We start from the raw sequence: 26596 nt of genomic DNA on the forward strand, positions 1-26596 counted from the left end.
GTAAGCGGCGAGCTCTTTGTTTTCAGAGAGATCAGTGATTCAAACCCGGATCATAATACAAGGTCAAAATTACTGCTCGCGCTTTTGTAATTTTGTTATTTTTAAAAAGTGCATTCAGCGAAATAGTTGAAATTCCTTGATTTTGGTCACTTGGACCAAGTTTAGGCTCACTTTGTTATTGTGCCTTTTCGTAAAAAAAATTAATTTCAAGATTCCAGGAAATGTCTGTAAATTTCCATTTGAGATCCAGTTTCCTTGATTTGGCTATGGAAACACTGCACAAGACACATATATCATGTATTAAAACGGGGAAAATGTAAAATCACCTCCATGGCTGACTTACTTTCTTCTTCCTCGATTTAACAATAGAATTTGCACCATATAAAGCCCTTTTTTGACTCCCATAAATTTTGCTTTATGCAAAGTCCCCAATTTTAAAGTTATTTGCCAAAAAACTTACATATCATATGTATGCAAAATCATGTGGAAATCATTTCCATGAGGATATGGGCCCCTATGCACCATTGGCCCGGCGGAAGCGTCAAAATTAAGGGGGGGGGGCAGGGGCGGAAAAATATATTCATTCACATTTTTCCCATTCGCAACTGATTGAAAGCTTTTTTTTTCTTTTTTATTTTTTGTTTGAGGGACGCACCATAATATATTTCGATGCACATGAAAAATATTTCACATATGTATAAATTATTATTGGTAATAATTTTATTATGTGAGAAGTGAGATTTTTATTAATAGAGTAAATGGCGACAATAGTCAAATATGACTAATCGCCACTCAAACCAATATAAGAAGAAGAAGATGGAGGGGGGGGGGCTGGAAGTTTTTTCCCCCAATTTGCTATAGGCCTATATGAGCAAAAAAAAGTCAAAACTTGATTCATGTACAATCACAGTAAAAAAAAACCAAAACAAACTTGATCCACTGACAAAAACATCTGAAAGGTGAAGAAAAAAAACCTTGGCTCTATGGAGTAAGGAAAAAAAAACTTTGCTCAAAGAATTGAAAGGATTTTTTGTTTGCATCAACCCAAACTTCCAGCCCTCCCCCCCCCCCCCTTTATCGAATAGTGAGTCCGTTAAGGGGTACTTCCCACTGAGTCCGAGTAAGTAAATCTTAGTTTTTTTCTTGCAAACAAGATTAGATGCAAACGCGATTATATATATATATATATATATATTGTAAAGAAATGGATGAAGAGAACAATGGTAGGCGTAGCTTAGATCAAGGTTCCCCAGAGCTATCTACCCTTCGGTAAAATTGGTGATGCCGAAAAAATGTCTCCGCCGGGAATCGAACCCGGGCCCCTAGCTTTGAACGCCGGTGCCTTAACCACTAGACCACAGAGACGAGTTAATGATTAGGGCGAGCCAGATCCAATTGACCGTCAGATAGACAGATTTTCGACACTACACCAATTATATTTTCCTTTGTCGGGTGAAGGTGAGTTTTGAACAATGACAAGCTTTACATATGACAAGCTTTATATATATATATATATATATATATATATATATATATATATATATATATATATATATATATGTGTGTGTGTGTGTGTGTGTGTGTGTGTGAGTGTGTGTGTGTGGGTGTGTGTGTATTCTGTTTGTATATATTGACCTGAACATTTTGAGAGTTTAAGCACTTTGAAGAAAATATACAAGCGCGAAGCACAAGCTAAGCTTTTATTTAGAGATTTAGACCTTAAAACAAGCCATTCTTATATTCGCTTTAGGTAATACATATAAAATTATAGCGAAGTGCGAGTTGATTTTTGTTTTATCAAGTCCTAAAAACGGAACATTCTAATCACTTTTTGTAATCTTGAACATATTATATTCTCTGCAGGCGCATACCCTGCTGATTAAAGCTTTGATATACGTGTCCCTATACCGGTCTCCACGCAAAGACTATACATACAAAACTTGCTGTTTCCTTCAGTACACAATGCATGAGTAGACTGCACATTCAGACCCTTAACACTACACTCAATTAAAAGTAAAGGTTTTCCCAGCCGCAGATTAAAATTGGTATCTTCCTGAATAATTTATATGCTAATCTGAACACGTTTTGAATTAAAGAACAATCTGTGTCACTTAAGAGCGCAAAGTGCAAGATGAAATATCTGATGTAGTATACTGATCCGATAGAGAACCATATAAGCACCTTTTCAGGACAAAAAAAATAAGACCTTAAAATACAACATCCTATTTACATTTGGTAATCATAGTTATGATTGTAAGTAAATGAACAATATTATAGCGAGCGCAAAGCGCGAGCTGATTTTTCTTTTATTTCGACCTGAAATGTATGGGGAAGGTTAACGTTTTTGATAAAGAACAAAGTATACAAACTAAGACGGAGACGAAGTAAACAATGTCTGTTTTAAGTATCGGTTTTTGTAATGAGCTATATAGCAGCCATTTATTTAGAATTCATTTTTTGAAAACCACCTTCAATTTCTGGGTCCCGTCAGGCTTACAAAGAGTTACGTTTGATCCGATCAATCGTAACTATGGACGGTCATGACGCGCAGCAATGTCAACATCTATAATGCATGTTTGTTCAAAATATTATAGCTATGGTGTATATTCATGCATTCATTGTTTTCTTAAAAATTCACTGCACTTCTCTTTGCATATAGTCATCAGAGGACATTGTGTGAGTTTTTCGTAGAAAAAAAATTATGACAGTGATGGATTTCCATAGAGTTACGATTGATCGGATCACTAGCCACTCTTTTGGACGGGGGCCAGGACACACTGGAAACTATACGTCCTTTTAACTTTTCCTAATTTTGACCCTTTAAACCATAGTTTAGACTCCAAAATCATATGTCCCAATGTACTACACTGTAAAAGTAATAAAAAAAATATATGAAATTACTCAATGAAATTGAAACAAACAATTGCCTTGATTTTTTCTAGTAGGCCTTCTTACAAGTTTTGCAGTTTTAAGTGAAATTTATTTATTTTCTTTGGATCCATTTTACTCGAGTAATTTCTTACAACTAATTTAATCAAGTAAAACAATCACTGAAATATCCAAGAAAAAACAAATGTAGGGAGGAGGGGGGCGGGCTTTTTTTTATTCGAAAGTCCGCTCCCCCTGTCCCACTTTAGGGGCGGCTACCCTGGGTGCGGAGGGCACAGTGCCCCCCCTTTTTTGAAGCACTGAAAAGGTGCCCTTTTTTACGCAAGAAATGCCCCTAACGAACATGTATTGTGCTCCTATGATCGGAAGAGGACCGTTTTAGGTGTTACTCGTAGAAGTGCTTTTCCAAAGAATGCCCTCACGGACGTGTTCTGTGCCCTTTTCATCTGATAAGGACCCATTTTATGTCTGAGCAAGTGCTCCCTAAATGCCTTTTTCGAATCAGTGTCCTTTTTACCCAAGGGGACAGTTTCCCCTCCCGAAATTCTGAAAACTCGCATTGTTTTACCGCAGAAGTTCACGAAATTCATCATTTAAGTATGCATAAAATCCATAAATTGCACTTATCAAAATGCAAAAGCACCTCAATGATAAGTTTGGTCACTTCGCTCCCTCGCTTTAGAGTGTTTTTTTAAGGGTTTACGCGTACTGCCCCCACTGAAGCGAAAAATTATGCAGAAGTTAAAATACTGTCAAATTTATGTTGGTGCCCTTTTCAAAAGAAAAGGTGCCCTTATTTCCATGTGCCCCTCACTTTCAACTTCGTTCCGCTGTCTCACTTTCAGTGGCATCATTTTCATATTAGACATCTCTTCTCCAAATATTAGACTTTATGTAGCGGGGGCTACAGCCCCTGCACTGTTTTCCAAAACTGTGGTCAAAAACGTAAAACTGACCATCTGATTATGATTTTTTGCATGGTCAGCCCCCCCCCCCATTTTCAAAACCGTTCCGCCGCCCCTGAACCATGACAGACTCGAGTTCTGGTGTTACTGGCATAATATTCTGTTCCCTAGTTCTGTCTAATTACGTGGTCTGTCTATATGACAGATCACCTCTTAATTTCGTCAGAATTTTCTTCTTTATTTTAATAGCAAATTCTTGTCGTCAAGTTTTCTCCGAGTCGGCCCCATCAATTCACAGTGCTTTATCATCTCCCTATTCTATCAATAATCAACATTCAGTTGTCATCATGATGATCATATTGATCTGCATAAACATGGTGATAGTGATGATGGCGAGAATAAGGACAAACCACCTAATTCGTCCACATGACGAATTAAAATCTAGTTTCACTTTCTAAGTGTGTTATCATACACTCTAAAAATCAAGGATTTATAAATACAGATCGGCTGTGATTAGTGACCAGCCGAATATTATATCTAATTGTAAACCTTGTAGATTTAAAGACAAGTCTAAAAGAGTTTGAGATTTGAAAGTTAATCCTAAAGATTTCAAATAAATCCAATATTCGGCTGGTCATTATCCACAGTTGATCTGGATTTATTCTAAATTCATGATTTTTAGAGTGTAACATTGAGATGTAAGCAAGGTACAAAATACGGCTTGAATAACATTGACCATTGGTGGGGGGGGGGGTGTCACTCTATATAATGTGAATGTGCGTTAGTGTATGTGCACAGCAAAAACTGTGGTGTAAACCGGTGTACATAGAGGACCACACCAGTTATTTTACATCGGTGTTAAATTGGTGGTGTTAGTTTTACACCTATAGGGGTTATTACAACACCTATGGTTGTTACATTTACACTCTTTGGTGTTATGTTCAATCTCTAGGATGTTATTTTAACACCTAAGGGTGTGGTCCTCTATTAACACCAATTGGTGTCAGTTTTAACACCACAGTTTTACAGTGTGTGATGGGATGGGGCAATAACCCCAACATCAATTTCGAACTGTCGATCGTGACGATCAGGGTGACCAGACGTCCCGTATTTCCCGGGATTGTCCCGTATTTTGCTCCTTTGTCCCGGCGTCCCGACAAACCCTCCCCGGGACGCCTAATTGTCCCGTATTTCAGAATATTGAAGAAAAATACATTTAAAAGTGACAAATTTTCATTAGATTATAAACAAGCAACATAATTATGACGAAGCAGAGAGAACAATTAAATCGATAACTGTAAACTTTTGCAAGTTCTGCGGTAATTTTCTTGCTACTGTAACCCAATACATTGCAAACGAACTGGCCTCCTGCCTATGTGTGTGTGGCAGGCTACTAGCTAGGCATGTATGATCGGAGAAAAATTCTCAATGGTGCTAACAATCTCACATGATAAACAGTTTTTCCACCAAATTAGTCACAAAGTCGGCAGGAAATACTTATTATTATTCTCAGATTAATGATTTGGAGATGTAATCGGTGCAAGAAGTTATTCACTTTTCATAGATCTATTTTTTCAGCTTTCGTTTTGAGTCTTGGTGTGTACGATGCGGGGTACGATGCCGCGATGTTTCATCTAATTTTTAAGTTTGACAATATGTTTCACTTTGAAATTTTATTCATTTCTAAAATATTTTACTTTTTGAAACTTTTAAAATACATTGAGAAAAACACCAAATAACATTATGATTTTTATTATATAATTAAATTTGTTTGTTTACTTGAAGTTTGAACTTTTTTCCTTTTTCTTTCTTTTCTACCCTATGCCCCTTTTCGTTCCATCTATCTTTTTTACCTGAACATTTTTTTTTTCTCTCTCTGTTCATTTTTCTTTCTTTACTTCTTTCTCTTACTTTCCTCAAATCTCCCTTTTTTTATTTCCTTCATTCTTTCTTTCCTTAAAATTACCTTGACTTCTTTCTTCCTCTCCTGTTTCTTTTCGTTCTTTCTCTCCTTCCCTTATTTTCTCTTTTTTCGTTCTCTAATCCCTTAATTCTTCCCTCCCTCTCTTTTTTCCTTTCTTTATTTTATTTTTCCTCGTATTCTTTTCCATTTTTTCCATTTATCTTTCTTTCCCTTCCTTCCTTTCTCCTTCCCTTCCCGTTTTCTTCTTTATTTCAAAGAATGAAGGAAATATATTTATTTCCTTTATTTTGTCTTTCACACATTTATTCATCTTCCCTTCCTTTCCTTTTCTTTCTTTCTTTCTTTCTTTCTTTCTTTCTTTCTTTCTTCCTTCCTTCTTTCCTTCCTTTCTTTCTTTCTTTTTCTTTCTTTCTTTATTTCTTTCCTTCTATATTCATTTCAAAGAATGACGGAAACCCCCGCGGAAACCCTTTTTTCTCTTTTATTCTTTCTTTCATCCTTCTTCTGTTCTAACTATTTGTTATTTTATATTTTTCCTTAATTTTCTTTCATTCTCAATTCATCTCTTTTCTTTCTCTCCTTCATTCTTTCGTTCACCCTCCCTTCCAATTCTTTATATTTTTTCACAAGTCTATAACACTGCGCGTGGGCTTCTTTGTTGATCTTTATTAGTCAATTGTCCCGTATTTCATTTTGTAAAATCTGGTCACCCTGGTGACGATCCCGTCATCGTTGTTACCAAATCTTGCGCAGTTTTTGTTTGTTTTGTTTTCAATTAAAAACGTTCCTAATATACATATTACATTCAGCTTAGTACTAGTATTTGAAGGTTGTGTTTTTAGTAGCGACATATTAAGGCAGTTGAATGGGATGAACAAGACCATTATGATGATGATTCCCCGGGGGGATATGATTATGATGATACGTAAATGGTTTAACGTAGGCCCGGAAAACAAATTTTAAATAAATTATACGAGAGTTCTTGACACTTTCTATCGTAATCGATAACATGTATTGATGATAGTTACTATTAGTATTACTGTTACACTTTTTAAATCGATCAATATACCATGTTGTATTCTTATACTTGTGCTTCTAATGAATTAAAGCAAATCGTTGATAATCTCAATTTAAAAAAAATGATCATCAAATGCCATCATCATGATCACCACTACCATCATAATTGGCATCACCGCAAATATCATCATTATCATCATCATCATTACCATAATCGTCGTATCATCATCGTCACTAACTATCATTACCATCACAAGATTATTGTCAGTATAACACCATGTGTATCATTATCAGCATTACCGACCATGAAAGTAACGCAACCATCTTCATTATTACTATACTCAGCACTGTCATCCTCCTAATCTTCACCCTCAGCATCCTCCTCCTCATTATCATCTCCATCTTGCGTTAGCATCTCCACGTCGCATTCAGAGAGCAGCGCAATGCAGGCATCATCGGTATCAAAGCTTCCAACATCGCCGTCATCACTGTCCATCATCATAATCATCATCCTAATCTTCACTAAAATCATCAAAACCATAGTACCAATCAATATCATCATCCTATAATCTTCACTCTAATTAGAAATCACAATCTCCAATATAATAATGATTATCATCGCCAACAAACAAAATAATCAATGATGATGATGATGATGATGATAATGATGATGATGATGATCATCATCATCATCACCATGATATCATCACAACCATATTCATTATTTTCACTATCGCCATCGCCATGAACCTCACTTTATCATCACACTACCTTCATATCGTCATTATACCAGCATACTTTATCAATCTTTTAAGAGCCCTTCGTTGATCGCGAGGAACAAAGCCTTATTAACTGCTCGAATTGAATTTCAAACAAATCACACATTCATTACTGCAAAGAAGTGGTTTATTTCTTCCAAATAATGCCTGTGATTTAGGTAAAAAGCAAGGAGTATCTAGACATTTCCAACATCTTGGAATGTAAAGCAAATATATATTTGAAAGACAGAACATAGAAACAATAACTTTGGTATGCACAACAAAAATGGAAAAAGAAAGACAACAAGTTGTCAATAATAATAATAATAATAATAATAATAATAATAATAATAATAATAATAATAATAGCAATAATAATTACAATACCAACAACAATAATAATAGTGATAATGAAATTGTAATTATATTCATACTTAGTACTAGTGATAAGATCGTATACCAACACTTGGTTTGCGGTAAATTTAACAAATGTGACCTCTGACACCGTTTAGCAGGGTTAAATTAAAAATACAGTGGTCTTCGACTAATTGATTCATACATAAAAATATTCTGGTTGAAAGACATTTATCTCAACAACCAGCAGTAATATTATATGCTCAGGGGTTTTCCAGGATTTTTCAACAGGGGGAGGGGTACATTTTCCTGAGGTAAAATTTGACAAGCAAAAATAAAAAAGGGTTTCAACCAAAAATAAAGGGGGTTCCGTTTACGAAAAAATTGACAAGCAAAAAAAAAAAAAAGGTTTTCACGTTCGAAGGGGGAGGGGGACGCAAACTTCTGTTTTAACTGCATTTTAACATTACAAATTTCAATTGTGCCTCTAAAAAAAGGGGGGGGGGTCCGCTAGTGATTATGCTCTACATATGTATCTTTATCTTCATATGTAGGAATGATCAGTGTGGCATAAAATGAGATCTTAACGGGCATAGTTTACCAGTGCATGATTACATTACAATTAGCATATATACATGTATTAACCAGAAAAAAATGTTGTTTCAAAGGATCAACATCACATGAAATGAATAAAAGATCAATTACATAACTGATATTCAATCATATCTTATGTACAGTTAATATAGTTCTGCCATGCCAGCATGAGTCTTACTGAAAGGATAGGAACTTTACTTTCCTTTTACATTGAATTCACTTCAAGTTTGGGCAATGACATGGCTGGGAAGTTAAATCAGAACTGAATACTGTCAAAATTTAATGAAGGAGTACTTGACAAGCATTCAACCCATTTTGACGTAAAAGCACAAAACACATTATTTTGTTTTATTCCCACTTTGATAACATTTTGGATGGTTATATTCCAATCAATCACATTCCACTTTGTCAAACCACTAATAAAATCTGCAAAACATAACAGTGCATTCTCCAAAACAAGACAATTTCAAGCCATCTTTTGATATATATACATAAAGATAGTATCGAATCAAGTTGTTTTACATAATAATATAATAAAGTGTGTACTATGAAAATTAGATAATACTAGGTATCAATATGAGTCACAAGTTAATATTTCCAATAACTTTTCAATATATATCTATATAATTACAAAGACCAACAAACACAAATTGGCATCTTTTATGAGCTCCATTCTCTGTTATGTATGTTATGTCTGTTATGTTATGTTTGCTACACATCAATTCTTTGGACACATTGTTGCGATAAAGATGAAAGGGAGAAATTAACAACTGTGTTGCTTCTTTTGTTTTTCTTTCATTTTCTCTTTTTGTTTAATATGAAGAAATCTGGTGTCACACAGCTGTTTAATTGCTTTATAACCTGATATATACATACATGGCATTCTCATTCAGAAAGAAAGTTCATTAACTTTCAAAGTGTGTACATTGAACACGTACAAGAGAAAAATACCTGAAAGGAAAATATATAGACAATTGTATTAAGTTCACATAGAAAATAAATCAAAAATTGCTTTTACAACTCAGTATGATAATGCCAACTTGAGATGGATCAACATGGATGTAACTCACATATTCATTAGAATTTTCTCAGTTACAACAGCTTTCATATTTTAAAATCTCTAAACCTGTCCAAGTATTAAAATGATTAGTAACACACAATACAAGTAGAGTGTTATTTTCCAGGAATGTGATTTTTTTTTCCAATATTCTGATGAATCTTGTATGATTTTCAGGTTTTCATATCAAATGTCACTGGGCAAACCCACAATATAGTCATTTTGTTCTGGACTGGTTTAAATACTCTGACCCTTAGCGCATCCATCCCAATCACAATGTGGTCAAGAAGCACATTCATTTAGTGGTGCAAATATTCTGGAATATGATGAGCATAATGTTTTGGCTTCAAAATATTTGGTCCTTTTGAAAATCTACATTACAAAGATGTATAGAATTATAATGAATGAGTGAATGGAATGAAAAGAAATGTCTCTATTTTTGTTGAAACGAGTGCTTCTCCCACATGAATTAATTTTGTACGACTCAGTATTTCAGCTTTTGGAAGGTATACTATAATTGCACTCAAACAAGTGGTTTTAAAATACTCTGATTAAACAGTGATGAATTGATCAGATAAATTTGCAAGAAACTAATCTTGATACAAACTCAAAACACACAATGATATCAATAAAATAATAATAATAGGCCTATTAATAATTCTTATTTACCCAGGGTAGCCACTCTCAACTGTAAGCTATTCTTCCAGCAGGCCCTGCATTACATAACATGTTATTTTTCCCTTCTGCACTTTCATACGTTGAGCACCTGACAAGAAGGCAGAAAGTCCCATTTTGAAATTGAATGCATGACTCGGCCAGGGATCGAACCCATGACCTTCCAGTCATGAAGCGGGCGCTCTATCACTGAGCCACCATGTCCGGTAACGTGTTAGTCATAAGGACTGCTAGTAATAAATGCCCAAGTTTATAGGGCCTCTGCCATAGTAGCAGAAGGCATATTCACAACGGTTGCTTTTTGTCAGTAACAGGTCACTGGGCATAACAAGGAATAGGGATTTTGCTAATCACAGGGTCTTTGTGGATTCAAAACTTGGGAAAAGTGTCATTATTTATAAGGTCGCGACTCGCTATCATAATCAATAATATAAGGCTGCTATTCATTTGGATAGAAAGAGTCACTTTGAGTCAAAGAGGGTTGCTAGTAATAATCAAATAAAATTCTTACTATGCATGATAAAATAATAACTTGTCTGACTAGCAGCTTTTTTCTCACATCTTGAGGACTAGCCATCTGTGGTTGTTATGGTTAGTGACCATTACTTGTTTATGAACAGAAGCAAATCTTCTCCCACTACAACTAGCAATCATCATTCCTTATCAGGAATAATGGCTATATAAATAATTAGACTAAATAGGAAGCCCCGACATAACAGTATCAATGGCAATCTGGCATTTTACAAAGTTAATGAAGCAAATAAAATTCATACTTCATTTAATTTTTTTCCTTTTTCCTAAACATTTCTTACTCTTATTTATATGGCATATACTTTTTTGTTTCTTCCCTAAACATTTATGACTGTATATTTCTGCCTCTAATATCCACAATTATTACCAGGGCAAACTTTAGTTTTTCATTATGTGCGATTAAATGAATTGCTTTGTTTTGAATATCAATAATTGATTGTTAAATTTTCAAATAGTATTTTCTCTCATTAATATATATATATAACATATGGATAAAATTCATTGTCACACTGCAAAATGGTGGAAAGTGAATGTTATGGATATATGTGATAAGGAAGTCAAGGCTGGTGTCAAATTTCTCTTAGCCACGTTAGTGGTAAGATATTGTACTGGGTAACCCCCAAACTCAACATTAGCAGCCTAGACTTCATGATCACCAATTGTTTGTTGGAAATGTTGCGAAGATCAACCCACAATCATAAAACCTCGATATTTATTGGCATCTTTATCAAAGGTATTCATACAACGGAAGAGATCCCCCGCATTGACCCAGCAGTCGACCGTGTTGAACCAAGTGTCTAGTAACAAAAAACGATCCGTTGTCTCATGGTACGCAGCTAACACACTGAAGTGCCCATGGACATGCTCATCTTGACCCAGATCATACTCATCGTAGTTGACAATGACACCCTTCTCCGAACCTACCTGTGACAGAGCCTCTGACGCAAGAGTCCGGAATTCTTTGACGCTGCTTTCATCGACATGGACCTTCTTAATCGTTAACCCATGTGCGCATAGAAGGTTGTAAATCTCATCCATCGTAGCGCCATTTGTATCGCAAGATGCATAGTCGAGGGCAGCCTTCGTCTCCTTGAAGGTGAACAGGTTACTCTCGGTGTAAGGGACGTCGTCAACGGGGCACTTCAGGTGCTCCGAGGGGTCTGCGAACTGTTGTCCGAGGTGCTTCGCGCTCATGACAAGCGCAGATGAATGGATGCCGCAGAATGTATTGTTCTCTTGTTCTTTGAAGAGGCGTAGGAGTAAGGTCTGTTTGGCGGATGCCTCACCCAGCATTTTCTGGCCCTCGGGAGAAATGAGTGGGATCTTGTCTTGAACGCGCTCAACAGCCATCTTTCCACCTGACGTCATGTAAAACAAGATTAGAAAGTAGAATTCAGGTTTGGTAATTAAAAAAATGTTAACAACTTTGAAAGTAAATGTTTCAAGCTAATTCCATTTAATTTCTTCATTAATGCTTGAAAGTATGACTCCTAATGTGTTCACATGCACTTTCCTTTCAATTATTATTTTTATTTCTTCATGTTTTGTTTCATATGCTCATTTTGTCCAATTACAATTTACAAATAGGCTACATTTTTAAAAGTTCCACGAACAGAGCTGAGGGACTCACAAATATATGTACATTAAATTGGTTTGAGACTAGAGTGCTCTGGTGAATAAAAAAAATCCCAATAATATATATCTATAAAAAAAACAGAACAGTGTAATGTTACAAGTGTAAACCTATTCTACTTTGTGTTTCAATTTTTTAGTTACTTACAAATAATAACAAAGTAACATTGTTTCAATTTATTGAGGCATATTTTAAATACTTTTGGCATTATCGTGATATAGGTAACCACCATTCACTTCATACAGCAGCGCTTTATTCAGTCGCACGCACGGTTCCCTATTTCCACCTCCATTCACTTTGTACACAAATGCGCGTACACAAATCTATGAGTGGTTCCCAAAACCACGATTTGGCCATACTTTTTAATATGTGTAATATAGGTTGCATAGACTCAACACAAATATTAACAAATTTACGGGGTGATTGTACTTGCAGACTGAATGAGATTCAAGATTGAGGGACAAACATAACAAAAAAATGTGATTCGACTTCGAGCAGCACAGAATACAAGATGTGGGACCAAGGTCCATACAGAACGAAACTTGAAAATGCTATAGACATCTAGTCAGTGCAAATTGCCTTCATTATGGATAACAGTTACCTGAAAAAGTGGCTCAAGGTACAAGGTCTACCTCTCTGGATGAAGGACCACGGCGTAATATGCAATTCTAAGCTGATATCATTAGAATTTAGGCCACAAATTTTTGTTGATATTCCAGTTTGCCGAATGATATGGATCGCCACGCCACGCCCCTTTTTTCGGAGGAGTGTTATTATGGCAAGCCGTTTGTTGATATTATCTTTCTTTTCTAAGAGGAACCCCCTTTTCTATGGAAAACTCAGTATCCCATAAAACTCTGCTTACCAGCTATCACTGGTGGATCCACGGGGGGGGGGCACAGCCGGCTTGTGCCCCCCTTGAGAGACGCAATTAAAATTTTTAATGTTAAAATGTCATTAAAACAGAAGTGTGCCCCCCATTTGAAAGTGAGGACCTTCTTTTGTACATAATTTTTGGTCAAAAACCTTTTTTTTGCTTGGGAAATGGGCCCCTCCCCCCTGGATCCGCCCCTGAAGCTAATAAACTTTTTTAAAACTAAGTATTTCAACAGAGAGATAAGATGTAAACCTTTCTCTTGTAAGAAGTGCATCGGAAAAACCCTTTATCACTGAAAAATATAATTTTATATTTTCTACGCTAGATACGACATAATAGTTTATTTCAAATTTAGTAAATAGGTTTTTCAGCAACAAAAAATCACCAATTGATCAAAATGTGTTCATCCATTGATAAACCGATTTTACTAACTGATAAACAGAGAAGTCAGAGATTATAAAAAAATGTGTATCTGCATTATTGGGCATTTCGCGAAGAAAACTCGATTTTTTAAAATAGCTAGGATATAAACTGGAAAAGATGTGTTGCTCATAAAATTGACTCACTTTATCTCAGATAAACTCAATTATCTTTGATACACCTTGTGTTTTTCTTCACAAAACTCACAATATTGCATTAGGCTGTAAACTTTTCCATCACTTGTTAAACTCATGTTTGTAGCGTGACCCACACTCCAGCTAGGGCGGCGATCTGGGGGGGGGGCACATTGCCCCCACTTTATGAAGCACTAAATAAGTGCCCTTTTTATAAATCATACTTTCGGGCCCTGTGTTTAAATTTTGTAAAAAGATTTTGTAATGTTGAAAAAAACTGTTGATCTAAAAGATGCTACAAAAAATTATTTTCACAAAGTTGTTATTTTTACACTTTAGTTTTGTTTTATCCCAAACTCTTTGTAGATCATGATCATGATGCTTTAAATTGTTATAGGTTTTATAACAAAAATTTGTTTAAAAATCGGGTCAAAATCACACTTTTCATTGGCCAAGTTCATTAGGCAGCTTGAAAACAAGAATACTGCACTCTGATTGATAAAAGTGGCCACGCACTCATTAAAACGGTTCCAGTGCTGGGTGCGGCAAGGGAAGCGTTTCATGAAAGGACTTGTCAGACGTTTTATCCGACAAGTCATGTTTTATCCGACAGTTACTATAGTAACAGTGCTTCTCAACCAATCAGAATCCAGGAAAGTTTTTAGATCTGACAACTTGTCGGACGAAAATATTGATGAAACTCCCCATACTTACCCGCGCTTGTTGTTTTGAAGCCTTTTCCAGCCAATCAGAACTCTAGATTTCATGTTACTCTAAAATTTTTAGAAATCTCGTCTTGTACCTTGGTGGGAAAAGTGTGATCTTGAACCAATTATAAGGTGCCGCATATTATGAGTGACATTGTGAGATAGTATAGAAATTCAGCTATGTGGTGATACCGATATCTTCGAAGCTCAAAATAAAAAATTTTGAACAATTTGCAAAATAAACTGAACAGAGGAAGAAAATTTACTTTTGATGCACATTTCCTAAAATTCGCTTATTTATGAAAATATTTCACATGAAATGAATGACCAATATAAAAGAGAAATTGGTACTCTGTACAATCGTGCAAAGGTATTTAATTTGACTTGAAGATAAATTACGTAATTAAGTTCCATTATTCACGAGATTTTGCAGGGAGGCGGATTCAGCCACGAGAGGGTTTGGATGAATCTGACCCATATTTGCTCATTAGCTGATTGCCCCCCCCCCACACACTTTCAACTCCGCCGCCCCTGCCACGCTTCACTAGAGCATGCAGTACGTAGTCAGTTGGGTGCAACTGATATCTGGTCACATTTCTGACGTAAACATATTCTAGTAAAAAAAAAACTCTGTTCTTGTAAATTGTATACGACTAGAAAGTAATCAAATATGACCAGAATAACATTTGCACCAGCTGAACCTATTAATTAGTCATTTTTACTAATTTGTTTTATGAGTGCATCTTTATACACCAAACAATAAATATCTGTAGCAGGTGTTCATTTGACAACGCAGTATGCAAAATTTGGAGAGCACATAATACTATGTCAAAGTCTGTGTAAAACTTTTTAAATTATGTTGCCATCATAAAAATTATGAAAAGTAGTAGTAACTTCCTGATAATAAGCAATAGTTACATACATGTCAGTAGGAAGTTTTACATCAAGATATATAGTCAAATATGACACTATTCTTAAATCTGTTAATGTTGGGAGCGAAAGGAACGTGTTGGCGGGAAGTGAATTCCACAGCCAAGCCGTCCTCATGGTCCTTAGAATACGAAGTACTTACATTGTGAACCAATCATCATTAGATTAAAAACACTAGCGACCTTTAGCTCATTTTTCACCGATGGATTCCTTGTGAACACTATCAATCAGACTTGGCGCCATCATTAAGTAATATTTTTTTCCATTCCAACAGTCTATTCATCGGATGACCAAATCAGAATCAGAAAACTATACTTAAGCGAATAAAAAGATGAGCGGAGAATCCAGGACCCAATGTTGGTGTTTTCTTTAATTGAAATAATATTTGACATAATTTTTGAAAAATAACTTTTGTTATCACATATCTACATTCTAGAAAAATATTGGGTAAAACGTGTTTAAAACGCCTAAACATTTGTTCAGAAAGTTTAAACAGTTGTTTAAAAGTGTTAAACAGTAGTTGTTTGTGTGACGGGCTTATAAACACCGTGCTAATTATTTCAAACAGCGTTTTTACAGTGTTTTTTTTTCAAATAAAGCCATGACGTCACCGACGTGGAGTATTTTTCTCAAGGAGAGCATATCTCCGACCCCTGACGATTTAAAATATCTGCGATCGATATACGACGCCTTTCAAGACCACAATACAGCCCTAACTCCCGCCCCAACAAGCACACAGCACCAACGAACCAGCCCTTGTTCTGAAATAGGACTAATCGATCGTTTCGATTGTAAAACTTCTCAATATCGATCAATTATTCATGCTATGAGGGGTTTTTACTGATGCGTTCCAGAATAAGATATGTTTGTTTCTGAAGTTGGTTTTGAAAAACAACTACACATTTACTTCCCCATGCAGACTTTCACCGCTTTTGAACATGGATCGCTCTTCTACTATTACCCTTAATCGGTTGGAAGAAAGCTGCTCTGTCAAATCTGACATCTAATTTCGGACAAAATTGGAATTATCAGATTGGAAACGGAGGAGCTCTGTCATACATCATTAAACAAATGTGCGCTGTCTTGTTTTTCCGGACCGAACAAGATATCTGAAAATCGCCGGTCTGTCTAGTTTACGGATTAGCAAAATGATATAATGACGCAAAATATTAACGATGGAAAAGGATCGCAGCAAATGATTATGATTTTAATTATATAGTCGTTTGGTGGTAAAACCGGTTGGAAATCTGTCCTCAATTTGTAGTCAGAAATTCCATCTTTATCGACATGGGAAAGCATGATGACTGTCGCGAGGTAAGTAAACCTACGTTACTTCCTTATGAAAGGTTATTTTCATTGCCAATTATTTTGTATTATTTTGATCGTATGTGGTGTCATTATTTTGCTGAAATTATTGAAAGACAGTTATTATGACGTCACCGACGTGAAAGGTTATTTTCATTGCTATTTTTTTTGCTAATTATTTTGTATTCCCACGTTTTGATCGTATGTGGAGTCATTATGCTGAAATTATTGAAAGACAATTATTATGCTTATACAGTGCGTATCCAAAAAAAAAAAAAAAAACCGGGACAGATTTGAAAAGTCTATAAATTTTTGTTTCAAATTATGATGTTTATGTTTTGGTATTAATACGTGCTCCAAAGTCGTATCTTTCAAATGCCATTAAACAAATTTAGTTTCGTTCATGCTTGAGCGAACACGGAATGTTTTTGTCTGGGGTTAAAAAGGAGGCTTGTGCCAAAATGGCATAATATGATAAATATGATGATCGGACTTCTTGCTAATCAGCAGACTTCCTCCTCACATTATCTTTGCAATAATTTTCAAATTATGCGGTCAAAATTCATTTTCAAATCTATTTATTTGCTTGAATTGTTCTGTTGTTTCTTTTTGATATGTTTTCTTTAGCTTTGAATAAAACTTCTTCAAGCAAAAACAATTTTTTTTTCAACCAAAGTATGGGAGAACGTGTATTTTTTTAAAAAATCCTTTCATTGTGTGCTACAAAGGTTATGGTGCCTTTTAAACAATGCCATACAGATGGGTGGGGGCTCGAGGCCTCCCTCAATTAAAAAAAAATGACCAAGAAAAAAAGGAAAAGGAAAGATAAAAAGTGAAATGTATTATTTTCTTAATATCATGTCAAAATCTATCACAAAATGTGATAATGTAATGAAATAGTGGGAGTATTCGCTCGCTCACAACTGTTTAATACATTTTACCCGATCTGCCATATCTAGCTCCTTCAAAATTGACTCAATACACCATTGCCATTGAAAGACATGAATCCCTTCCTGTTTGTCCTGTGAAGCATATAATTATACTTGGTCAAGGAATCAATAACACCTTGAACAATGGATTCATGACTTTTAAAGGTACCATAACATAATTTGTTTCACATAACAAAAGGATTTGAGCAATTATAAGTCTTCCCAATTAATAACGCAAATCTTCTTGCTTGGGTTGACAAAAAGTCTTCTTTCTTTACTTATGAAGGAAATCTCAAAGGTAAAAAGAGTTTAAATGAAAGAACAAAATAATTCAAGTACATAAATAAATTTGTAAATAAAATTAGACAACGTAATTCGAAAATTATGGCACAGCTAATGAAAAGTTTAAGAGGACGTCTGCTGATTAGCAAGAAGTCTGATCATCATATTCTGCCATTCTGGCGCAAGCCTCTTTTTGAACCCCCGACAAAAACGTCAAGCATGAACAAAATTATTTTTTTTAATTGCATTTCAAAGATAAGATTTCAGAGCATCTATTAACATCAAAATATAGATATCTTTATTTGAAACAAATTTTTTAGACTTTTCAAACCTGTCCCGTTTTTTTGATACGCACTGTATACTTAAAATTCATTTTTTCATAACCAACATGACCAAAGTAAGCTTCTAGTATGAGTGATGCAGGAGCCGCGGAACAGTTTTAAAAGTATGTGTGTGTGAGGGTGTGTGTGTGTGTGTGTGTGTGGGGGGGGTTACCATGCAAAAATCACAATCAGATGGTCATGTTTTTTTTTGGGGGGGGGGGCTTTCCGCGGCCCCTGTAATGAGCTGAAAACAACTCCGTGAAATGAGGCGAGATATTTTCTATTGGGTACCTCAAAATTATTGACCAAACTTGGCAAGTCTCTGCACAGCAAAAGCTGTGGTGTTAACCGGTGTACATAGAGGACCACACCAGTTATTTTACACCGGTGTCAAATTGGTGGTGTTAGTTTTACACCTATAGGTGTTATTACAACACCTATGGTTGTTACATTTACACTCATTGGTGTTATGTTCAATCTCTGGAGTGTTATTTTAACACCTCAGGGTGTGGTCCTCTATTAACACCAATTGGTGTCAGTTTTAACACCACAGTTTTTACAGTGTGGAAAACGTAAAAAGTCCTGGGTTAGGCAACATCTTTGCATACTTTGAAGTTGAAATGAAAATATCAACCGTCATGTCCATGTTAGGAAATATTCATCCAGAGCTTTATATTTTGAGCTCTATACAATGCATTCTTTTTAATAAAAAAATATTGAGTATACATACGGTAGGTCTCTATAATTATGTATGATGTTCCTACACCCCTTTTATCTGGATGTGCCCCTTTGAAGTAAGAAAACAATATTCTCATTTTTATATGTTACTACTTATGAAGAAAAAATTTGTAAGAATAATACATGCCCGAGTCATCGTAGAGATGGACCCCCCCAAAAAAAAAAAATCACAACCAAGAAAAAAATGAGAGAAGGGTGAAATATAATACTTTTAAAATATATATTATTTCAAAATCTATCACTTTTCTGATATTTATATTTTCCTGTATCTTTCACTTGCCACTTCTTCTTTTCCTTGTTCTTGCTCTGATTGTTTCCTCGTCGCTCTCTCTTCCCTCTCTGTCACTCCCCCTCACCCCCTCTCCCTCCCTCCCTTCCTTCCTTTCTTTCTTTCTTTCTTTCTGTCTGTCTGTCTTTTTTTCTTTCTTTCTTTCTTTCTTTCTTTTCTTTTCTTCCTTTCTTTTATTCCTTCCTTCCTCCTTTCCTCTCTTTCTTACATTCCTTCCTTCCTTTCTTCATTCCTTCCTTCTCTCGCTCATCCTCTTCAGGCGGACGATACGAGATCACCCCTCCTCTCCAGGGACTCTTCGCCAACCGATTCGACGTACCTCATGTCCATCCGCATCGCTGAGTCATTCTCGCCGCCGACCTCGCCTACACCGACATCACCGACCACCGCCAAAGACGATTTCGCCCCGCCCTCATCGCCGCGGAAACCGTCATTGCTTACACGTATAAAGCAGATCGAGAATGTTCGAGGGTGGATGGTGTGCTTTGCTGCCTACGTCATCAATGTTCCATTTTTCGGCATCATCATGAGTTTTGGAGAGCTCTTACCGTCATTCCTGGAACTATATAATACAGACCAAACGGCAGCGATAAGTATGTTATCAGACTAAAAAAAAATCAATGCCTCCAGACAATTTTCATAGTAATACTTAAAGGAATATACATCAAAGTTTGGGTCAATTTTAGTGATCAGAAAACTTGTTTATTTTCAATATTTACATTGTATTTTGTGTACGATTAAGATTTAAACATAAATTAAGTTAATCCTTGCAACTCATTAAACACGTCACAAAATCTGAAATCAAAGGGACTATGATATAAACTTTGATCATCATGATCATTCAGCAACATATATAGTTAGTGTTTCGGAAAAGTGTTGTTAAAGATAATAAAAGAGAGAAAGGAAGGAAAAAGAACCCGTTGCTTTGCCTATTTCATCCTCAAAAACTTGAAAAATCTGTATGTTTATATTTAGGACATCCCCATCGTATAAGCGCACAATGAACTCACAGTAATGAGAAAGCTCAATCAAACCTAATTGGCGAAGGGTATATCGACACCTGTTACTAACACCAGAGATAATAGAGCCTTAATAAGATGCCTTTTCGTTCTCTTTCCCTCGCAACCCTTATTCCTCTATACCACCTTCTCCTAATATTATGTCTTTAACCTGTTGTTGTTATTGTTTAAAAACATTATAATCATTATTAGTAAAATTTATTATTATTATCATTATTTTTATTGTTATTATTATTACTTCTATATTATGATTATCATCATCATCATCGTCGTCATCATTATCATCATCATCATCATTATCATTATTATCATCATCATCATCATCATCATCATCATCATCGTCACCATCTTTATTGTCCTGCACGGTTAGAAAAAATAAAAGAAGTTCCTGCAGCAGAGTCTCGAGAACACCTGTAATCTTACCGAATTGCGTAATAATCATTCTGTAATTCATAAAACAAGAATTTTTCTGCAATTTAACAGAACAGGTCTGTTTAAAAAGGGGAAAAGGGTGTTTTATTCAAGGAAATTTGTAAGATTCCATACATCAAATACCAATTTCCTGTAAGATTACGCAATTCGGTAAGATTACAGGTGTTCTCGAGACTCTGCTGCAGGAACTTCTTTTATTTTTTTAACAGTGTGTAACCTTACTGCCATCACTATTGTCATTGTGTGTTTTATTGTTGTTACTTATTATACCATCATTATTTTCAATATTATTATCATTGATATCGCTACATAATTATCCTTATATATCCACCCCCCATTCATCGCAGGTTGGGTTGGCTCGCTCGCCTTCGGCCTGGCTTACGTGTGCAGTCCAATATCTTCTCGTCTCTACTGGCACTTTGGGTGCCGCCCCTGTGCCATCACCGGGGTAGCTCTGGGGTCCTTCGCCCTTTTCGTCTCGTCGTTCGTCCATGACATGTGGTGGATGATGATTACCTATAGCATCATGTTCGGCTTCGCGACCAACCTGACTTATAACACCCCTCTGGTCCTGACTGGGGAATGGTTTCCCGACCGACATCACGTCTTGGCGACATGTTTCGTCACCGCGGGCATCCCTTTTGGTAAGATGCATAGTCGCTGTGTCAGTAGTCACTTCGGTCAATGTGAATATTTTTGCGATTTATATTGTTCAACAAAGATTTAAAGAATAAAAAAGTGATCTCAATTTGGTTTCGCAATGTACATGTATATTTCAGGGTCGAATTCAAAAGGGAGACATCCAATTTTACTGGGTTTTTTTTAATCAATCTATTTATTTATTTATTTTTTTTTTGGGGGGGGGGCTGTAGGCCCGTATTACTTTCATAATGGAAGCGTAACCGTCCAAAACTGATAAAAATTGATGAATTGATTATTGAATGAAAATATATAAAATTGATTGGGCCTAGCTACTCAATTATCGATCGATCATGCTAACAGTATAGTCTATATACAACACAATAAAACTATGAAAACGATGGAAATCATAGGTTCGCCATTCAACATCCTTTCCACCTTTCTCAGGTTCATTGACGATGAATCCCGTGGTCGAATCGCTGGTCGATTCCATTGGCCTCCGAAACGCCTTCCGCGTCATGGCAGTGTTACCAATCGTCATCGGCCTACCCTGCTGCGCGATATTCAAGCAACCTGACCTCAACGCATGCGGCAGCGAAGACGACGACGATGTCGATGATTTAATAATGGAAGACTGTGATGACGAGACCGTTCTCGTACATCGGAACGATGACAATGCCGTGCGTGAAATCGACGACGCGGGATCAGAGAGTAGTTGGTTGGCGGATATGATAAGGAGAGAGAAAAATCCTTCCCGGAAAGTGTGTGCTTGCCTCGATGGTGACCTGTGGTTGGACCCTATATTTTATATCTATATGTTTGGTCTACTCGCCAAGGGAGTGGGATATGTATTTCCTTTCATTCATTTGGTAAGTCCTGATATTCTCCATAATCTCTTGTTCTTCATATCCCGCAATGTAAAAATGTGGTGTTGATAGAGGACCTCACCCTGAGGTGTTAAAATCACATCATAGAGATTGAACTTGACACCAAAGAGTGTAAACGCAACAACCAAAGGTGTTGTAATAACACCTATAGGTGTTAAACTAACATTGTCAATTTAACAACGGTGTAAGATAATTGGTGTGGTCCTCTATGTACACCGACTAACACCGCAGTTTTTGCTGTGCAGTGTCCTACCTCTCTGTACACAATTTTGTTTTGAACCTGTCTCTCCTTCACAAGCTTCATTTTTTTAATTATACCCCCCCTTTCCACTACTTACTTAAATGAACGAATACAAAAAACTAGGGTTAGAAACAATTTCGCATTCATTTGGAAACTTATATTTACAAGGATTTATATTTAATTCTTACAAGAAAGATATGATGATTTGTATCTTGTATATATTCTAAACTTTGTATCTTGTATTAATAATGTCTTATTTATCGAAGGATATCTTCACTAACAAGCAGTGCTTTTCAGAAGGTTTCCATTTCATTTCATTGTATTATAGTTCGCTTTATTTTATAATTTTGTTGAAATTTTGAAATGAATTTCGCAATCAATCAATCAATCAATCAATCAATCAATCAAATCAATCAATACCATTAGCATAATAACATAACATTACTTGATTTTCTATAATAAAGTAATGCCTACCGACCTACCTTCTTTTCCACCCTCTCCTCTTGGTCTCTCTAACTTTACCTATCATTCTGATTGATCGCAATTATTAGCATTATTCAAGTAAACATTATCAAGTTCGTTTAGAAAAGGTAACCTGGCCTTATAACTGTTTCCTTTTTTCATCACTCAAAGATGATTCATAAAAAACTTAAAATGAGGATGTTTAAAGTCAAGTTGTGATTATAAAACACATTTATGAATGCTAAAGTATTTCCAAATTCTTCTTTACCTCTTTTCTGATCATTTTATAATTGAAAATATGATAAAGATAACGAGAAATATACGTAATGCCGAAAACTTGACAAAAATAAGTTTTTGTGAAGATACAATATTACTAAACCCGGCACCGATCCAACCAAGAATACAAACATGGTACCCCCCTACACACACACACCCACCCACACCCACACACATATTCTTCAACAAAGGGGTATAAAGGCAAAAAAAAATGTGTTAATACAAACTGAAAATAATAAACACACATATTACAAAGGATCTTCCTCTTTTCAGGTAAACTATATGACTTGGCTCGGCATCGAAGCCGCGAAGGCATCCTTCGTGATGACGGCTAAAGGGGCCTCGGATATGGCAGGGCGTTTTATTGTCGGGATGCTTGGAGATCATCTTCCTTTTCCACTCATCCATGTCTACGTTATTGCGTGTGGTATCATGGGCGTGGTCACCTATATAGCCGTGTTTGCACACCACGCCTCACTGATGTTCTTTTATGCTATTTGTAAGTATTTTCACGGTAACTGCCGATACACGGCACAATTTTACACACCTTTCATTGTGTGTGATGATTATCTCTAAAACAAACTCCCATCATTTGTTGTTTTAGAGAAATCTGATAATCATTCACACAAAGAAAAGTGTGTAATATTCTGCCGTGTAACGTCAGTTACCGTGAAGATGCCCTTATCGGAAATAGATATATACATATATTTGGGGTTAGGATGGTGATTGTCATCATTATTGTCGATGTCGTCTTTGTGGTCATCTTCATCCCCATCATCATCATCATCATCATCATCATCATAATCATCATCATCATCACCATCATCATCATCATCTTCATCATCATCATCGTCGTCGTCGTCATCATCATCACCATTATCGTCATCATCAGCATCAAAAATCTTCATCATCATCATCATAGTCCCCATCATCTTCCTTCTTTGTCAAACTCTTCTCATTCTTCTTCGTAATAAGGATGTTGAAGATGAGAAAGATGATGATGTTCATGATGATAATGATGATGACGGTTAGAATTTACTGCGATAATCCACCAACTATGTCAACACACCTAAATGATGACGACGAGAATGAACCTTGCAGTCGAGCTCATGTATTCACCCTTTTGAGGAACTCCTATTCCCCCCCAAAAAAAATCGGGATCGCTTTGGACTGATCATTTTCATGCATTTTTATGTGATTTAATCTTAATCCGATTAGATAAGTTTTTATGTCGTTAAAACTGCATTGAACATGTCTTTAACAAGCACTACACCATATTCAGTTCAGTATACCTCAATAAAATTAATGTCAATGTTGAATGTATGCACTATATATATTTTTAAATGTCACATAATATTTACTTTTTAAATATTTAGGTATTGGTTTCTGTAATGGAACTTTCAACGCCCTGTTATTCCCGATAAACACCAGCCTGTTTCGGAAGGATCTCCGCCAGCAGACCTGGGCGTATTGTCAGGTCCCACCCGGTGTTGCCATCATAGTCGGACCCATGATGGCAGGTAAATAATATTGATTCGTCTTACATCTAACATGTCTCAAAACGTGAATGGGTTAATACAATTCTGTTTAAACTTGAAATAGCGATATGGTAGAATTTTCATGGGTTAACCAAGCATAACTCGGACTTTATTCATCACTTCTATGACTCTGCAAATGCATTTTACCATTTTACTACCATTATGCCTATTATAATAATATTAGACATAACATAATACAAGTTAATAAACTTTTTGGGGGGTTAAAATCGAAATATTAATTTTCTTCCAAGTTTGAACGGATTTCGTCATCTATATGAAACTATCCCTTTCAACTGTTGTTATAATTACTATTTTTTTAAATAAAATCAATGCATGGGGTCTTGGATATCTATAGTCACCTATTTGAAGTTAACAGTTTCCATTCTTTATGAATTGGTTTCATCTTTATGAATAGACTCATTCAGCTTCTGTTCGATTTTATACAAATTTAAGCAGAAAATTCAATGAGGCATGAATATGATCTATTCAAGCGAATCTGAAACTAGCAAGATTCGGTTGATTGGATACAAACAAAATTCGATTTAATCGATTAGAATACATCTTGAAATATCTCGACCGATTGTACTTTATTGACGCGTGATTCATTTTTTGGTATATCTGTCGTTTTACTTTAGAAATGAAAAATGACCCAATATTTCCTTTTCCCATTTTCGACAGGCGCCATCTACGATGCAACGCAGTCATACTACTCTGACTTCTACGTCAATACGTTCGTTTTTGTCCTCGCCATGCTCGTCTTTACGCTCATCCCTATCATTCATCTCAAGAGAAAGATCGAGAAAAAGAGGTTCGAGGCAGGGGCCCCAAGCGCTTTAGGAGGGGCGTCGAACATCATTGAAATGACAAAAATATTCATGAGGGGAGATGTAGGTGAAGCGAACGAGAGAACGAGCAATAATAATTACGGAGCAACGACTGGACCAAGTGCAGTAGATAGTCGCTAACATATTACTTGATTTTTTTCAAGGACAGTGGGCAATATGATATACAATATAGTTGATTATTTAATATTAAACTCTAATAACTGTTTTAACAAACCAATAAGTTGTTTCAAATATGAACTAACCAACTGTTTATTAAAGCAAGGCACGAACTTTCGTTTTTACCATCAGATGGTAGGCTCATATATAACACTTTTTTGTTTCGTTGAAACATCTAAATGTATAGTTTGAATATACGTATTTATTAAAAAGTAGACTGTGAAATATCATTTAAAACATATTAAAGGTAACGTCGCAATTTCCAGTAATGAAAAATTGTAGACGAAACTAATCTTGAGGATTCCGTGATGATGTCTTTTTTCAATCTGACATGTATGCTTCTTCATCATTGTAGTATATATGTCAGATTAAAAAAAACACACATCATCATGGGGTTCTCAAGTCTAAGACGAAACAAAATAATGAATGATCGGATTATAAACCCAAATATGAAAATCTGTCACCTTTGACATCATATACCTACCTTTTCCGGATCAAGAAACACATAGGTCTGTTATCATGGTTATGTTCTTTGGATAAGCTATCAACGTTGGTATTGGCTGTAGAATCCTTTTCGTTTGCAGTGCATTGCAAAGCCGACACCAGTTGATGTCTCGAGGACCACATACTGAGGTGTTAAACTCACCCTCAGAGATTGGACATAACATCAAAGAGGTGAAAGCACCAACCAAATGTGTTGTAATAACATCAGGAATGTCACACTGGTGTCAAAATACTGGTTTGGTTCCCTATATTTTTTAGTAAGGTTTTTGATAAGTAAACATGATGGTTCAAGCAAGTATATGCATCAATTAACACCATAGATTTTG

General features: G+C 35.8%; 1 protein-coding gene and 1 pseudogene across 1 annotated transcript; one reads left to right on the top strand and one right to left on the bottom strand.

Annotated features, from left to right (window-relative positions):
* Positions 1–9651: 9651 nt before the first annotated feature.
* LOC121431317 (glutathione gamma-glutamylcysteinyltransferase 3-like) lies at positions 9652–12099 on the bottom strand. The gene has a single exon (XM_041628829.1). It carries the CDS (start codon positions 12070–12072, stop codon positions 11389–11391), a length of 684 nt encoding a protein of 227 aa, XP_041484763.1. The 5' UTR covers positions 12073–12099; the 3' UTR covers positions 9652–11388.
* A 4180-nt stretch (positions 12100–16279) lies between these two features.
* Positions 16280–25687, top strand: LOC121431139 (annotated as a pseudogene).
* The last annotated feature ends 909 nt before the right edge of the window (positions 25688–26596 follow it).

The sequence above is a fragment of the Lytechinus variegatus genome, chromosome 17, assembly GCF_018143015.1.
Source record: "Lytechinus variegatus isolate NC3 chromosome 17, Lvar_3.0, whole genome shotgun sequence".
Taxonomy (NCBI): domain Eukaryota; kingdom Metazoa; phylum Echinodermata; class Echinoidea; order Temnopleuroida; family Toxopneustidae; genus Lytechinus; species Lytechinus variegatus.